Source organism: Neophocaena asiaeorientalis, unplaced genomic scaffold (assembly GCF_003031525.2).
Source record: "Neophocaena asiaeorientalis asiaeorientalis breed wild unplaced genomic scaffold, Neophocaena_asiaeorientalis_V1.1 scaffold357, whole genome shotgun sequence".
NCBI lineage: Eukaryota > Metazoa > Chordata > Mammalia > Artiodactyla > Phocoenidae > Neophocaena > Neophocaena asiaeorientalis.
The window spans coordinates 679,359-696,968 of NW_020173270.1; the positions used below are offsets into that span (position 1 = coordinate 679,359).

The 17,610-nt window shown below is 53.7% G+C and overlaps 1 protein-coding gene across 2 annotated transcripts in view; it reads right to left on the bottom strand.

Annotated features, from left to right (window-relative positions):
* The window catches only part of DNM2 (dynamin 2), a 99,984-nt gene that overhangs the window by 27,765 nt on the left and 54,609 nt on the right, over positions 1-17,610 (bottom strand). Inside the window, exons 7-12 of one of the 2 annotated variants that reach the window (XM_024745713.1) lie at positions 14,956-15,098; positions 10,286-10,421; positions 8,992-9,059; positions 7,006-7,144; positions 5,781-5,867; positions 3,457-3,527 (exon numbers count right to left, since the gene is read on the bottom strand). In XM_024745713.1, the coding sequence (XP_024601481.1) occupies positions 3,457-3,527; positions 5,781-5,867; positions 7,006-7,144; positions 8,992-9,059; positions 10,286-10,421; positions 14,956-15,098 (644 nt within the window). Of the gene's footprint in view, positions 1-3,456; positions 3,528-5,780; positions 5,868-7,005; positions 7,145-8,241; positions 8,381-8,991; positions 9,060-10,285; positions 10,422-14,955; positions 15,099-17,610 lie in introns of both variants that reach the window. The other variant, XM_024745714.1, reaches the window with a different exon arrangement.

The following is a 17,610-nucleotide window of genomic DNA, read 5'->3' on the forward strand; positions in this document are numbered from 1 at the left end:
CATGGAACGAACGAGATACCAAATTAAACCCTGACTTCTCATCCCTGATCTCGGCCACTCCTGAGAGTGCCAGCTATTTCTAGGAGTCACTGGGTCCTGGCACTTCCAAGAGGGGGCATGGGAAGCTGGATTCCCAAATGGCTGGGAGGTAGCCATCCTGGCTTCAGAGTAACCTTCAGTGTTTGGGGGCTCAAACTTGAGGCTTCTTCCCGCTTTCTCCACCCATCCTGGCCCGGGCACGAGGCCCAGAGCGGCTCTGACCACAGGGCCATCCAGAATGGGAGATGAGGCTATGGGACAGCTGCTCGCATGAAAACGCTACTCATCTTGGATGGCTCCTGACCCAAGTCAGAGGACAGTCAAGGTCAATGTGTTTCTGCAAGGTCCCTTATTTACCTGTAGTCCCAGATCTCTTTACTTCTTCATCTATGTTGTTTCCTGGCTAGTTCACAACAGACAGACGAAGTCTCCTTTATTTTGTACGTGGGCACCTACTCAGCTCCCTTGTTTGTCCTAATATATTTTCTACTCGGACCATCATTATCACCACCGGCAACCAACTGTTAACTCCTGTTACTTAGGGGTCATATTGTCTTTTCTTACCATATTGTTTTAGCTGGAACTTTTGAAACAACATGAAAAGGCAAAACATCTTGTTTAATCCCTTTACTGAATGCCTCTGGGATTTTACCTTAAAGTTCAAGCTGGCTGTTGGATAAGGTGGTGTGTGTGCCTCTGTGTGTGTGTGTGTGCGCGCGTGCGTGCGTGCGTGCGTGTGTGTTAAGGAAGAAGGCTTCTGTTCCTAGATCAGTAAACGGTGGAACATTAAGAATGGAAATGAGGGACTTCCCTGCCGGTCCAGTGGTTAAGATTCCGCGCGTCCACTGCAGGGGGCATGGGTTCAATCTCTGGTCAGGGAACTAAGATTCCCACATGCCGTGTGGCGCAGAAAAAAAAGAAAAGAATGGAAGTGGAATTTATCCACTGATTTCCCTAAGATCAATATATTTACTACAAGGACTTTTTCTCTGGGCTTTGTTTTTAGTGTTTTGAGGGCAGTGAGAAAACACCCCAGAACTTCTACGCACAGCAAGGAGGTGGATCAATAGTGTCTGAAGGACACAGAGCTAAGCCACTCACAGTGATGTCTGGGTGCTGGTGAGGTCCCAGATGCTCTACTTCCTAAGGGCTTCCTGGGTCTCACACATGCCTCGCAGCCCCTCTTTCCCTTGCCTCCTTGGTGTGTGTGTGTGTCTGTGTCTGTGTGTGTGGTGTGTCTGTCTGTGTGAGTGGTGTGTGTGGTGTGTGTGTGGTGAGTGTATGTTGTGTCTGTGTGTGGTGTGTGTGTATGTGGTGTGTGTATGTGGTGTGCGCATGTGTGTGTCTGTGGTGTGCGCGCGTGTGTGTGTCTGTGGGGGGGGGTGTGTCTGTGTGGTGTGCGCATGTGTGTGTCTGTGTGTGTGTGTGTGTGTGGTGTGTGCTGGGGGAAAATCCGAAGTGCTCCCCTTGGCCTGCAGGCCCTCCTGTGACGAGGCCGTGACCTCACCCCTCCACCTTGCCTTGGCCTTCATGCTCCTGCTTCTCAGCCTTCCTTCCCTGTCTCCAGTGCTCTCTGACCCCACGCTGGCCCCACCGCCTGGCTGTCATGACTTTCTTGGGAAGGCCTCTCCAAGCCTCATCCGTCACTGCCCTCTCCCACAGCCCCTTCACCTGCCCTCCTTTCCCACTGTCATCCTCCTTATGAGAACTGGCTTAACGACAGCGTGTGGGTTCTCAGCCTCGGGGTTCTGAAAAGGCAAGGCCCAAGTCTGGCTTGTTCACCGTCCTAGGACAAAGGCAGTGCTCCGTGGCTATTCCAGGGGCCCCTGCGACATCCCACCAAGGGCCGGGGCCTGGGCCTGGGCCGGGTGGAGCCTGGCACCCTGGGCCCCGCCCCCAGCCAGGGCGTCCCCCGTTCACACACTAGGGAAAAGGCACACAGCAGGCAATACCCACCCGGTCACCAGCTGCTCAGTATAGTAACAGCTGGGGGAAGTGGGAAGGCCCAGGAATCCAGAGGAAAGAGTGGAGTGGTCAAAGGAAAAACAGGAGAGATTGTGAGAAGGAACTGTGGATGAAGTGTGAGAAGCAGAGACATCAAGGTGAGGAAAACAGCAGCAACCTGAAAAGGGGGACTGGCGTTTCCAGGCCCCACACACCCGGCTGCTGGGGGAGCAGGAGCGAGTGGGGCTGCTTCCCCAGGCTGAGAGCCCAGCCTGAGGGGCAGTGCCCGGCCAGGGCCCCTCAGCCTTCCCCACAGCAGGGACAGTCCGGCCGGGGCCCTCAGCTCACCTGGGCTGGGGCAGCAGCTTCTAATCATGCCCCCCATTCATTCGTTCACTCATTCGTTCATTCCACTCACCAACCACGTGTCCAGCACAGAAGAGCTGAGTGCACTGATGAATGTCTACCCAGGGAACTACTCAGCCAGCAGAGACCCTGGACGGGAAGACCCTCTTGCCCAGCCTCCTAGCCCCTTCCTCCCTGCAGCCCCAAGGCCAGGCCACAATGCCACCCTCCGGACTCCCACGGGCGGTGGACAGCCCCACCTCGGCACTGACCACACTGTGTCTTAACTGCCTGGGGGCAGCTCTGTCCCTGGCGCAGGACCTTCCTTTCAGGGTGGGGACCTGGGTCTGGGCCTGCTCACTGCTGTTATCACAGGGCCTGGTGCAGTGAAAGCACACCAGCGATACCGGCTAAACAAATACAAGGAGGCTGGCTACCAACCGCCTGTTATTCTATCAGGCTCCGGAAAGAGGACCTTCGTGAGCCATCAGAACAATCTGTGTGATACTCACCGAGGCGAGGGGCTGACGCCATCAGCGGGTGACACTGGAGGCCACCAGCATTTATATTTATATCCTGCTGAAATCAGCGCCCTGCTCTTCTGGCCCCTTATCCGGGTGCCGTGGAAGGTTCTAGTTTTAAATCTACAGCATATGGACAGAAGCCATGCAAATCCTGGCAGCACTTCCCAAAGAGCAGCCCCTGGAGCCCTGAGCCCCTGAGCTGCTCAGTGAAAGGGCCCAGTGCACGTGGGGGAGACTGGGAAAGCTGCACGTGAGTCTACGAAAGGCTCTGAGAAGTCCTGCAGGAAAGGAAGCACTGAACGCTAGTTAGCCTTGCCCTTTCTTGAAGCCTCTGACCACTGGACCGCCCTTTCCTCCTTAAACTAACCATGGGGGTGCCCCACAGGAGGTGCATTGGGGACAAGGAGGCTGGAGGGTCGCTGCTACCCAGCAAAGCTTCCAGATGCTCTCCATTGCCCCGTGCTTCACCTGGGGACCCATGACAGAGAGACCTTCGTGCCCCAGCCCAGGAGCGGAATCCCAACTTGACCGCCTTTCTCAAGGCGTGGCTCTGAGGGTGGACACTCATGCCACCCCACCAGCCACTATCTTGAAAAGTACGTACTTGGCAAATCCAATGAAGTCTTCGTGGTTCGTGTTGATGTAGGACTGCTCGATGTCGATCAGAAGAAGAATCTGGGGGAAAGCGGGGGTCGTGGTGAGTACAGAGCCCAGCATGGCAGGGAGTGGCCGCTGCCAGAGCACTTCCCACACCCGCCAGCAGGGGGTGCCCCGGAACAACCACACTGTTTCCCAGTTAGAAGAGTGATCACCCACCCACTCCTTCCCATATCCCGGGGTCCATCTGCAGAGGGAAGGGGGCATGGGTGCTTCCAGACACCAAGGCCTCACAAGTGAGAAAGACTGGGCCAAAAGAGCAGAGTGAGGCAGCCCAATGTGGTAGCCACAGTGCGGCCTCCGAGGCCTGGAGTAGGGCAGTAAGGCCTCACTGCAAAGGCTTACGTAGGTCACAATATGTCATGTTGAGAGTAGTGCCCGGCATGCTATAAGTGCCTCATTAAAACGGCAAAGGTGGAAACTATATTCAATAGCCTGTGATAAACCATAATGGAAAAGAATATGAAAAAGAATGTATATACATGGATAACTGAATCACTTTCCTGTACAGCAGAAATTAAACAACATTGTAAATCAACTATACTTCAGTAAAGGACTTCCCTAATGGCGCAGTGGTTAAGAATCCACCTGCCAATGCAGGGGACACGGGTTCGATCCCTAGTCCGGGAAGATCCCACATGCTGCAGAGCAACTAAGCCCGTGCACCACAACTACTGAGCCTGCTCTAGAGCCTGCGAGCCACAACTACTGAGCCCACGTGCCTACAGCCCATGCTCTGCAACAAGAGAAGCCACCACAATAAGAAGCCCGCGCACCGCAACGAAGAGTAACGCCCGCTCGCCGCAACTAGAGAAAGCCTGCACACAGCAACGAAGACCCAACGCAGCCAAAGATAAATAAAATTAAAAAAAAAAACAGAAAAACTATACTTAGGTAAAATTAAAAACAAACAAAAAACTGGCAAAGGTAATTTGGCCAGGTAAGGACATTAAAATGAAACACACGGGCACAAAGGCACACACCAGCCAGCCAGGATGTCGTCTCAGATAAGACATGGGCCCTTAAACAGCCCTGTCACTTCACTGTGCCTCTGAACCCTCAAGCATAAAGCGGGCCAGGCACTCGGATCTTGGGGGGTTGTTGGAAAATGCTGGGGCGCTCCGTCCACGGGAGACACTGTCGCTGGTTTAAAAGGTCTGAGTCCTGTTGCCCTGGAGCCCAGCCATGACAACAGTGGGGCAACCGGGGTCTCTGGTGTGTATGGAAGGGACAGTAGCATTCTTGCCAACCATGACAACAAAACAAATTAGAATCTCTTGAGCTTTTCACAAAACTTCCAGGTTACAGAAGCTTCGAGGGAATGCGGGACCCTGTGAAGGACAAATGAGCAAGTTTCTTCTCCGTCAATGTTGAGGGGAGAGGGACTGTTCTAAACAAGGTGATCTCACAACCAAATACAACAGGTGGGCTTGTTTCGGTTCCATAAATAAACAGCTTGAATAAACAGCTGCCAATCTCCTGGGATAAACCATAATGGAAAATAATATATATATATATAAAGCAAGCCTATATGTGTATAACTGAGTCACTTTGCCGTACTGCAGAGATTGGCACACACTGTAAATCAACGATACTTCAATTTAAAAAAAAAAAAGAGAGAGAGAGAGAGAACACAGTGGACCACCATGGGGGAAATAACCCAAACCAGGTGTCGGGCCACATGAAGGCAGGATGACAGCCCCGGGCTGAGCAGGTGACAGGTGAGACTTGAACTGTGGCTGTGTGGGGCATCTCACTCTCTACCTTTGGGTATGCTTATGATAGTCTTCATAGGACAGTGTGAAAACACAAAAAGCACTCAAACATGCTCTGGTGGGTGGATGGGTAAGCAGGCTGTGGTCCATGTGCACCATGAAACACTACTTGGCAGTCCTAAGAGACACACTTTGGCTACACCACAAACAACAGGGATGAGTCCTGAATGCATGGTGCAGAGTGAAGGGACACAGGATCAAAAGGCTACCACAGGGCTTCCCTGGTGGCGCAGTGGTTGAGAGTCCGCCTGCCGATGCAGGGGACACGGGTTCGTGCCCCGGTCCGGGAAGATCCCACATGCCATGGAGTGACTAGGCCCCTGAGCCATGGCCGCTGAGCCTGCGCGTCCGGAGCCTGTGCTCCGCAACAGGAGAGGCCACAACAGTGAGAGGCCCGCGTACCGCAAAAAACAAACAAACAAAAAAACCTCACACTGCACGACCAAGATCTACTGCACATAAACTGTATCTGAAGAATGAAACAAAAAGCCAGTACCTGGTCCTTGGTCCTCCCCTCCCGTTCCCGGATGTAAGTGGTGACGATCCGTTCGGTCTCCTCTCGCAACCGGGGGTAGGAGCTGAGCTGGAGGGAAAGCAGAGTGGCGGCGTCGGCTGGGTCCTCGTGGCTTGGGCAGCAAAGTGAGCCAAACGGAGAACATGGGAGGAGGGGGGGTGACGTGGAGTGTGCCCACCGGTTCCCCACCCCACTCCTGTCTCAGAGCTGCTCCAGCCGGGAGACAGGAAGGGGACGGTGAGGGGACGGTGGGCCGGAGAGACCGAGAGGGTGCCCGCACACAAGCAGAGGTGCTTTTTGAGAATGCGTCTCGGAGGTGGAAAGTGGCAGAGAAAGCTGGTGACAGCCACCCCCCTCCCTCGAAGTGCTGGGTGAGAGCAAGGACACAGTGTAATGAAAGCCCCCGGGCCGCCAGGGCGAGGGCCCGAGCGCAGCTCAGGAGTGCACAGCAGCGCCCGTTCTAGCATGGGGGGAGGGCCAGCATCTGGGCCATCAACCTCGGAGGGACTCCCTTGCGGGGGGTGCGAAACTGCTCCCAATCATCTCACCTTTGGGATCCACTCCTCTGGCACCCCCGCTGCCCCAGCCTTTGCAGCAGCAACCAACCCAACGCACAGAAGCCCACCTTCCATGGTTTGGGGAAAGACCACGAGTTGGGAAAAATAGAGCCAATGGTCAAAATCACTAGAGGAAAAATTCCATTTTCTTTTTTGGCTACACCACGCGGCTTGTGAGATCTTAGTTCCCTGACCAGGGATCAAAACCTGAACCGCAGAGTCCTAACCACTGGACCGCCAAGGAACTCTGAAAAATTCTCAGGTGCCTTGTGATGTAAGAACAAGCAGACCAGCACGCGGGCGAAGTGTTTCACCGCGTTGGTGGCAGTTTGGAAACCACCTTTCTCAAAGCGTTCCAGGGATGGGCATGGACACTCATCCCTGCTGCCTGCTTAGTAAGTGCATCTGGTGACATCAAAGGCCTTCCATCCCCGTCAGAGGCCCAAGATGCAAAGGTGGAACCCAAGTGCGACTGGCCCACCCCCTTGTGTCAGCCAAGGCAAAGTTGAGATGTCTCCAAGCGACCACTGGCCCACGGAAGGGGGTTCCTGCCGAGGCAGAGTTTCCCAGATGCTTGGGTTAAGACTCACGATGGGAAAGAGGAGATGGGGGACAGAGGCATAGGTGATAATAATGAAACCTTCTGTTACCTTCTCAGCACACTTTTTAATGACCGTGGCCAGTTCTGAGACCACGAGATCAACACACTTCAAACTCGGCTCTTTGAGTTTTACAATCTGTTTTTTCACAATGGCTTCAAAGGCCATGTCGGGGGTGAAGAGCCCCGTCCTGGGTCATGCGGAGGGCGGGATGAGGTAAAAAGACACCCAGGGGCAGTGCAGGCCACACACGCGGGACGGGAGACAGAGAAAGAAGAAACGAGAGTCAGCTGGTTAGTGACATGCATGGAGGAGCCTGCGCCCGCATTTGCCCCGGAAGCTGCTTCGGATCAAGAGGCAACCTGGGTCCAAGGGGTGGGCTCAGTCTGGGGTTTAATTATAAAAGTGCTACGGGTGGGAGTCAGCCTACGAACAGCTAAAGGTTTGGGGAGGCCTTGCCTTTTCTTATCTGTGACAATGGGCTCTAGGACGAACGTCTCCAAACCACCTGGGTTTCTTTCCCTTCCCTTTTCCAATCGAAGAAGCTTAAGAAGCAAATGTGGGCTTTTCCAGACTGAGAACAGAAGGATGAAGCAGAAACTCCTGCCTTGGAAGGCCGACCCAGAGCTCCACGGCCATGGGGGACGTGCAAGCACAAACTGGCCACTAGGAAGCGCGTCAGCACCTTGGCCAACATGTGCTGCCCCGGGAACCAGGCCGGGGGTCCGAGGGCCACTGCCTGGGGACAGCACTGCTCCTGCGGGAGCTGGTGGAGGCTGTCAGGGGCGAGCCCGGGGCTGAGCACTCCTTAGGCTGCTGGCGTTTGGGCCTTTCTCGGTGCCTTGGGGACAGAGAAGTGGCTGGCTCCGGGAAAGCCTGAGGGTGCCAGGCATTTGTCAAGAAGGCATTTGTGAGGGGCAGGGAGGTTCAGGGAGCTTGGCCTCCAGCAGGTGACGCGAGGTCCCTCTCTGCTTCCCAGAAGACAGCAAAGCGACAGCCCAGCAAGACCCCCATCAGACACATGCTAAGCTTGGTATCAGGGTCCCAGGGAGCCCTGCCCACCAGTCTGGAATCTGGAGGCCTGGCACCCCCAGGCTGCACCCAGGCCAAAACGCTTCTGCCCCAGCCTCTGGGTAGAGGCCACGTTCTTGGAAACTGAGGCAATCTGGGAAGGGGAGGGAGGGGGACCAGCGGGGCAAAGGCCAAGCAGCCATCGGGAGCCTGATACCAAACTCCCACAGCCCCGTTTCCACAAGGCCAGGAGTCACCCTGCCGAGGGTCCAATACCTTACTGGTACACTGCCTAACTGTATTGATTAGCTCCTGGATAACCAGGTCGACACATTTCAGACAGGGCTCTTTCAGCTTGACGACCTGCTTTTTCACAATGGCCTCGAATGCCAAGTCCGGGGTGAAGAGCCCGGTCCTAAAACCATCCGTACCCGGGGAGGGGGCAGGGGAGATAAGTCAGAGAGAAACAAAGCACGGTCAGCGATTTCATAGGCACGGGCTGGGTTCCCAAGAGAGCCAAGGTTGCAGCAAGTCTGGGGGTCGGACGCCCGCGTCCGCTACCTAGAACCCCCCAGGGCGATGTGAGGACCCCACGGCGACACAAGCGTGGAGGGCGGGAGCAAAACGGTGGGGACCCAGGAGGAGTCTGGGGCACCCATGACGGGGACAAATGCTGGGGTTCTTGCAATCGTGCCTTGGGTCTGACTTCCTCCCCACCCCCCAGGGCAAATCTGCAGTGAGCTTTCTGACTTGGCTGACCATGGTAACTGGGCCCTTTAACCCATGTTTAACCCAAGGGCAGCGGACAGCCGCGGGGCTTACGACAGATCCACACAGAACTAAGCACATGCACCCTCGAGTGCCTTTGGAGACCCAGAGGGAGAGACTGACAGCTACTGCAAACCATCCCAGAGCCCTCTCCAGGCCCCCCCAGTTGGGGCACCCCAAGGATCGTGGGGACTGACTCGCTGCAGGGTGGCACCATGGAGGAGAAGGGAACACGGCGCCTCCCCTCGTGGAACTTGCCTGACTCCATGGATATTCTTAATGGCGTAGCTGATCTCCCGTCTTAAGTCCTTCTCATCAAACTCCATCTGAGAAGAGACAAACCAAACACACGCAAGGAGGTACCTGAGGCACCGCCACATCAGGTCTGTACCTAGGGAATGTCACCTCCTGTGTACCATTTACATTCACAGGGCAGAATATTTAATTGGTCAAATTTTCAAGAACATTAAAACTCAGTTTCAGCAAGGATGCTCTGAAACTAACACTCTTGCTCTCTTGGAAGGAAAATCAACTCAAACTTTCTTCTGGGCTACGTGGCAGTACAAATCAAAACATACCTATACTGTCACAGGGTCGTTTTTAAGAGCTCTAGGAATTTACCTTGAGGAATTAATCAAGGATTAGCTACATTCACAAAACCATCCATAACTGCTGAAAAATGTGCAAAGAACCTAAATGCCGTGAAATGGGAGACTGGTTAAATGAACGATGGGACAGTCATAAAATAAGATAGTGTTCTGCCATTGACAATGCATGAAATGTATATACTAGTTTGGAAAGATGGCAAATCATTTGAAAAAAAAAAAAGAATACAAATGTGCATAATTAATTTAAAAAAAAATACATACGCACACACTGGTATGGATGAATATATGTATTGTGTTTGTGGACGCAGGGAGGCTTTTTGCCTGCATTTGCACAGAAATAATTCTCAAAGGACACATATCCAGGTGCTAAGAGGCGTTGTCTGTAGGTGTTAGGATTATGGGTGTTTTTTTCCTTTTAGCTTTTGCTCTTCTATTGAAAAGAACATGACTGGTTTTTACAAAGATGGTACGTGCTCACTGTAAAAAAGTATAAAACTTCAAGCAATTAAAACAAAAAGAAAACCTCCAATCCCAGCACCCAGAGCTGACATTTTGTGAATATCCTTGCAGGTCTGTCTCTGCAAAAAGACACACATCTAGACATGCGTGTATGATTTCATGTGAAGGATGTTGTAACTATCATCTGTATGTTCTGTTGTACATGCTGGCTCCATGATCTGCTTTTTCCCTTTCAACCACATGCTGGGGACATTTTCCCACGTGAATTTACCTATATTTTCTACGTACTTTGCAAAGAACATGTATTCAGAGGAAGAAAATGGAACTTTTCATACAGCTCTGCTGGAAATCTCTAAGCTCAGGGAAGGAGGCCCAGGCCTGGAAGTGGGAGCTCGAGACCTCGTGGCCTGGGAGGAGGCCGGGTTCAAGGTGGACTGAGCAGGAGGGTCAAGGCTGACCAGAGGGCCTGGCCCGGGCAGTGCTACCTTCACCAGCTCGAAGGGAAACCGCTCGTGGAAGATGCGATTGATCCGGGCACCCCCGGAGAGCTCTAGCGTGTCCACTTGGTCTCCAGAGCCCTCGATCCTCTTTTCGAAGTCCACCCCAAACTGCTGGACCATCCTATGAGGAAACAGAAGACCCGAAGGTCAAAGCAGAGGTTTTAACACAGCTCCGGAATTATGTCCCTGGTCAAGCCGTGGCTTACTTTCCTCCGCAGTGAAAGCACTGTGTCCTAACCACTAGGCCACCAGGGAACACCCATCTTTTTATTTTTTAGCAGCAAAACCAGACAAAATCCAGGAGCAGCCAGCCAGTGGCAAGCACTTGCTACACACCAGGCCCACTCTATAGGCCTGCTACGACTATTCATTCATTGAGTTGGGGGCTGGGGGGGGGGGGGCAGAATGGCAAGATGGAGGTACGGGGTGTGTGTCGGGGGTCACAGTTTAGCAATCTCTGCCCTGAGGTTTGGCCTGATCCAGCAGGACCGTAACGTGAAAAGGGAGCCCCTGCACACAATTCAGGTGGCTTCCACTGGTTCCCGACACCTCCCAGTCTGTTTGGGTCAGGACTCCACCACTGAAGGGCTGAGAGGCCTTGGACAGGTGGCTCTGCCCTCTGAGCCTCAGTTTCTTCATCTGCAAAGTGGGTTGGTTGTAACAGCACTTCCACACAGGGTCACTGTAATAAGGATTTAAGGAGTTTCTAGATTTCATCAACTCAAAGCAGGCATTGGTCCCCAAATGCACTAATGGCCCTGGACAGCCCCCAAAAAGAAAACTGTTGCCAATTAATGGTAATTCATCTGAATCATCTGGTTTGAGAAGTTAAAAAAAATGTTTTTTAAGTGCACACCTAATTGACGAAATGTGGTAACGCCACGCGTGGCCCCTTAGAACCCAGCCCAGCCCTTAAAAAAAAAGTGTCTCCGAGTATTTCTGATTAGTGCTGTGAGGAAGTGAACGGTAAAGAACCAAGATATTTATCAGTGTTTTGGTCTTCTTTAGCATTTCTAATTGTCTTCCCCAGTCCCTTGCACTGTCTGTCTGAATCATTTCCTCATTTCCATTCCCCCAATTGTGGATCTCCTCAAGTACTGTGTGGAGGTTCCCCAGAAGAGGAGCCGCTCCAATCGGGACCAGCCCCGCACTGGGCTGGCAGCAGGGAGCTGGCAGTTCCCTGGCACAGAGAAGCCCGGCTCTTACGGGCAAATACAGCTGATGCCTGCAAGCTGCCAGGGCTGCCAGCCTCAGCCACCAGTGGATGGGGTTCTTCCAGAACACCCAGGGGGTCACGCACAGGGCGTCCCAGATCCCCAGAAGCTCTCTGCCCACGTGAAGCAGACAGCGCCCACGCTTGACTTCCTTCCCAGAGACACAAAAAGGCCTACGTTAATGCTGCACCTGGAATGGGGACCTTGAACGGTGGCCTAATCAGGGCCAAGGTCGTAAAAGGCTGAGCACTACAGCAAGGACAGAGTACGGAGCAGGGAGTGGTTTAGGCAGCGGGATGAAGACCACGCCAGCTGCCGCCAGACTCGGAAGGGAAAAGACGGAGCATTCATGAGCATCAGCCTCCCAGGGGCCCTGGAGTCCGAGCTGCACTCAGAGAGCATACTTACCAACTGTCATGAGTTAAATTGTGTCCCCCCAAAATTCATGTTGATGTCCTAACCTCCAGTACCTCAGAATGTGATCTTATTTGGAAACAAGAGTCTTTGCAGATGTCATTAGTTAAGATGGGGTCATACTGGAGAAGGGTGGGCCCCTAAGCCACTGTGACTGGTGTCCTTAGAAAAAGGGGAAATTTGGACACACAACACAGGGAGAACGGCATGTGAAGACAAGACAGAGATTGGGAACCCCAAAGTTGCCAGCAAGCCACTCGAAGTCCACAGAAGAAAGCAACCCTGCCGACACCCTGATTTTGGACACTCAGTGTACATAACTATGAGATGATAAATTTCTTTTTCTTTCTTTCTTTTTTTTTTTTTGACACACTGCAGGGCTTGTGGGATCTTACTTCTCTGACCAGGGATTGAACCCAAGCCCTCGGCAGTGAGAGCACAGAGTCCTAACCACTGGACCGCCAGGGAATTCCCAATAAATTTCTATTTTAGTTTAAGCCACCCAGTTCGTGGTACTTTGCTGCAGCCACAGCAAATAAATACACCAAGGTACAGGGCAGGTAAGATATCTAAAACTGACCAGCGGTCCCTAGAGATGAATGGTCCTGAGTTTAGAGCCACAACTGCACGTCTAGGGAACATGCATTCCCGATCCTAGTTCTAGAAGGAGAGAGATCCAGGCGCAAAACACAAAAGCTGAGGGACAAGGGCTGGTTTGAAAAATGTCCCCGATCACCTCTGCTTGGGGAAAAAAACCTGCTAGGGTTTTAAGTGACCTGTGTTCTATGCACAGGATGGAGCTGAGGTGAAGGTCATTGTATAACTTGGTTCCCCGACATGGAGCAAGGACCAAGCTGTGCCTGGGAGGAAAAAGCTCGACTCAGAACAATCGATCATGGTAACGAGGATGATTAAAGTAGACAGTTAGCTTTCCTATCACTGGCTCCAAGTGAGCCACATACCATATATACCTGTGTGGGACCTGAGGGGGTGCCCAGAACCAGGCCGGGAGGGCCAGCGGGCATGGGGCCCCCTGGAGGCCACGGAAGCGCTACTGATTCAAATTCAAGTTCTCCTCAAGCTAGTGAGCCCTCTTTTAGGAGTCTGCCCTGCGGGAATCCTCGCTTGTGAGCTCAACAATGAATTCGAGAAGCATCTATTGAAGCAGCAAAAAAATACCCGAACGTCCCCTATGGGCATGGGGTCACGGGAAGAGCGTATGGGATACTCCAGGCGGCCGTGGGAAATGGAAGGCTCTCGATGCCACTTCCATCAGCTGCGAGAGAGCAGAACTGGGGGCTAGTCTGATGCCACTGTTCTCATTCTCTGGTACGAAAAGAGCCTGGAGACAGGAACCGTGGTGCAGAGGAGGGAGGGGAAGTTTTCACCCTCTGTACACGTGAAGGCAGTCATTTTTATAATAAAGGCCGAGGAGGAGGTCACACAACAAGCCATTCAAAGGGACGCCCGCCAGCAGGGAAGGAAGAAGCAAGGGCCTCTGCTGAACGCTGGTCTGTGTGGCCCATAGCCTGCAGGAGGATCTGGGACTGCAGATAAGACGCTAAAGAAGGAACACCAGCCCTCTCTGAGGGGCCGCAGATGATAGCCGTGAACCTCTGCTGTGATGTCAAAACCACCCGGGCTGGGCCTCAGGGCACTGGTGAAAGATGACACGAACCTTGGGGGATGGGTGCTGTCGTGGAGGGTGTCCCCTGGCCCGCCCCGCCAAGGGCCCCAAAAGCGTCTTCACAAGATTCCCCAATGGCCACGTGACGTTGAGAGCTGCTGCGGGCTGCGGTCGTCATTTTAGGGGCGAAGAAAATGAGGCTCAGAGGGGTGTGGCCACCTGCCTGTGGTTGCCCATCAGGCCCAGGTTTAGCCCCAGGCCGTGGCCTCTGCAGCACTACACCAGATCTCCTAAAGCCTGCAAGGGGCCAGCGCTGGCGCTGCAGAAAGCTTTTCGGAATGGGCTGAGGCCGTCTGATGTGAAAAGCATTCTCACCCCCGATCCAACCAGTGTGCAGTGCCACTTGGCAGAGAGGGTAGGGGGACGTCAGGGCTATAACGGCCACACAGGACAGTGTCCCTCTGGGAGGGGTCTTGTACGCGGCACCATCTGCCATCTGAGGTGCCAAGGAGCTTCTGGATCCCATTCTAGCCAAGCCAGCTAAGGGTCCCTGGCAGGGCAGACACCTGGAGTGCGGAGGCAGAAGACCTGGGTGAGAAGCTGAGATCATGGGGCACACCCACTCCTCCGACTCACAGCTGGGTGGCTGCCGGGAGCACCTTCTTAGAGTCAGGGTGAGGATTCCAAGAAAGCAAGCAGAAGTAGCTGACACATGGCTCGTCTCCCTCCCCCCATGTCTGTCCTCCCTGCAGCCGCCAGAGGGCGCCCGTGAATACCTGAGTCAGGCCACGTCCTGCCAATGCTCGGAACCCTCCATGGCTCCCACCTCAGAGCAAAAACCAAAGCCCTCCCCATGGTCTACAAGGCCCTGTAGGCTCTACCCTGTTCCCTCCCCGCCCTCCCTTCCTCCCACTCTCCCCTCGCTCAGTCTGCTCCAGCCCTATGGGCCTTCTCCGACATGCTGGATGAAATCCTGCCTCAGGACCTTTGCACTGGCCGGGCCCCCAAGCCCAGGACTCTGCGTGGCCCCCTTCCTCACCTCTTCAGGTCTCTTCCCGACTCTCACTGTCTCAGGGGGGCCTTCACTGGCCACTTTATTTTAAATGGCACCCCTATAACTACCCTGGCACTCTCTAGCCCCTTCCCTACTTCGATACTTGGCCATTTCACAGTACACATGTTCTCATCTACTTATCTTGCCTCATCCTTTCCCCCCTCCCCGTTCTGAGCATATGGTGTGTCTGCCCAGCACACTGGGGAGACCCCAGTGCTCAAGACAGGGCCTAGCACACAGGGGGCTCTGGCCAAGTGTTTGTTGAACGCACAGACGGACGGATGAGTGGGGGAGCCTGAGGCTAGGTGGAGGCCCCGGAGCGCCAGGTGGGGGGAGGGGCACATACTGCAGCAGGGCTTTGGTCTTGCGCGTGGGGTCGTCGGGCCGGAAGTTCTTGTACTCCTCCACCTCCTTCTCCAGGGACAGCAGCTGGCTCTGCAGCTTGCTGCGCAGGGCCGGCAGTGACTCCCGGATGTGGTTGGTCAGTTGCTGCAGGAGAGAGGCTAGAGGTCAGAGGTCAGCACAGGCAGGATGCTGAGAAGGGGCAGGCCCGCTCCACCCCCAGCCTCGAGGGACCAACAGAAACATCCAGCTGGAGTCACACTGGCGTGAGGGGCAGGGAGAGGTGGCACAGCTCCGTCCACAGCGCGAGATGCTGCAAAAAGCCTGCAGGGCCTTGGGAGGTCACATCAACCAGGCTGTCACACCAAAGAGTACACGCAACTGTTCGCAAGGACCAGGCAGCAGGACCCAAGTGCTGACTGGGAACAGCCTCCCACAAGTGCCGCTCAGTGGTGGGGGGGGAAAAAGCCTAGAAGCCAACGCAGGACCCAGGTACAGAAGGACTGTCAGACGGGCGATGGTGCATCCACACTGCAGAATGCTGGGGGAACGTACAGATACGGGGACGGGCCCTACGAACTATAACAGAGACAGTTTGCCAAAAAAGGCATAGAAGACACCTATGATGTGCTCCCCTCTGTAAAGACGGGGAGAAAGTAAGAACACATTTTCATTTGCACGAAGGATGGTTCACAAGAGAAGGGCAGAATGGACCAGGTGGGTGGAAGGACGCTTCCCTGCAGCCCCCTTTTCCTCTATTGTTCTGCCTTTTGTTTTTGTTTTGTTTTGTTTTGTTTTTTGCGGTATGTGGACCTCTCACTGTTGTGGCCTCTCCCGTTGCGGAGCACAGGCTCCGGACGCGCAGGCTCAGCGGCCATGGCTCACGGGTCCAGCTGCTCCGCGGCATGTGGGATCTTCCTGGACCGGGGCACAAACCCGTGTCTCCTGCATCGGCAGGCGGACTCTCAACCACTGTGCCACCAGGGAAGCCCTATTGTTCTGCCTTTGAACCACGGGGATTTGTTCCTTATTCACAAATTTTAAAAGGGGGCAGCAGTGCAGAAAAAGTTAGGCAATGAGCCTCAAGATGGGTCGTTCAAGAAAAATCTAGTTACAGAGCAGTGGGTAAATATCTTAACTGTTCAGGTGGTGAAAAGGAAGATGGAAAGGGAAAAGAAGGAAAAGAGAAGCAGGAGGAAAAGGAAGGCTGGCGGTACAGATACATCAGTGTCTAGCGTCTCGAGAAGGAAGCCCAGGAAGTGGTAACACTGGCCGCCTCAGGGGAAGAGAGCCATCGCAGGATGGGAGGAAATGGAACATTCGCTATATTTGCACTGTCTGACTTTTTTAAAAACTATGATAAAAGAGAAGGAGAGAAGGGAAGAAAAAAATAATAGCCATACATCAGCTAAAACCCACAAAGTGAAAAGCAGTGTTTTGTGGCCACATCTGTCCTACAAGACAAAAGAAATGACAAACTCTCCATCAAGCTAGAAAAAAACACATGAAGGAGGCTCATGCTCCGCGGAATGAATCTGATGGTCACCCCAAAGCCCTATGTGAGCTGGGGCCCCTCCCTGTGGGAGCTGCAGGTCCCTAAGGGTGGCAGTCCACTCCGGCCCCCGACAGCATCCTGGGGCATTACAGTGGCCCCATTTAGCTTGTGAGGCAAAGGAGGGGTGGGGGGACCAGGATGTGGAGCTGGGCTGCTCACCTGCGGCTCTCAAAGGGGGTCCCAGGCACTTGCAGGGAGTTTTACTTCCCTTCCTCTCCCTCCACCCCCTGCCCAGGCAGACCGCTGCTTCCCTTCCTGGAGGGCCCCTCCCACCAGACACTTACTTCCCTCTTTGTTCTGCTGAGCTGCTTGCTCTGCCTTCCTGCTCTGCGCCAGCTCTCTTCCCGGCCCCATCACTGCCTAACACTCGACTGTGCCTCTACCTGGTGCCCCCACCTGGTGCCCCCAATTAGAAACATCCCTTCCCTAAGGACAGGGCCCAGCTCCCACTGTGTCCCACTGCAGTCATGAAGGACTCAGGCTGTGGGGCCCTGCCCCATCCGAGATGCTACCATATAGCACTGCGGGGGAATTCCTCATAACCCCGGGGCCACTAAGGACCACACTGCCTGCTAAGATATAGCTACATAATCCCACATTAGGGATTTTAGTCTCATAGAAAGTGGCACACATGCAAAACGATGTTATTAAACAGCAGCCTTTTACTGACTAGGAACATTAGAAACCAGCCTTCCAAAAAGAGCCTGCTTAAACAGACTAAGACCCATATGTTCAGGGACTACTACAGGGCCACGAAAAAGAGTGAGGAAGCTTTTTCTGTAGGGACAGAGCTCCAGAAGATACTGCTGAGCAAAAAAGAAAAAAAAAACCAAGGGGCGGTTATCCATGACTATGCAAGAAAGAGAGAAATGTGATTCTCAAAAGTCCTTTTTGCTTTTATGAACAGAAAGAAACTCAGGTGGTGTTAACAGTGGTGCCCTAGGGGTGGGAAGCAGGGGCAGATGGGAGTGCTTCACTATATACTTTTTTTTTTTTTTTTTTTTTTTTGTGGTACGCAGGCCTCTCACTGTTGTGGCCTCTCCCGTTGCGGAGCACAGGCTCCGGATACGCAGGCTCAGCGGCCATGGCTCACGGGCCCAGCCG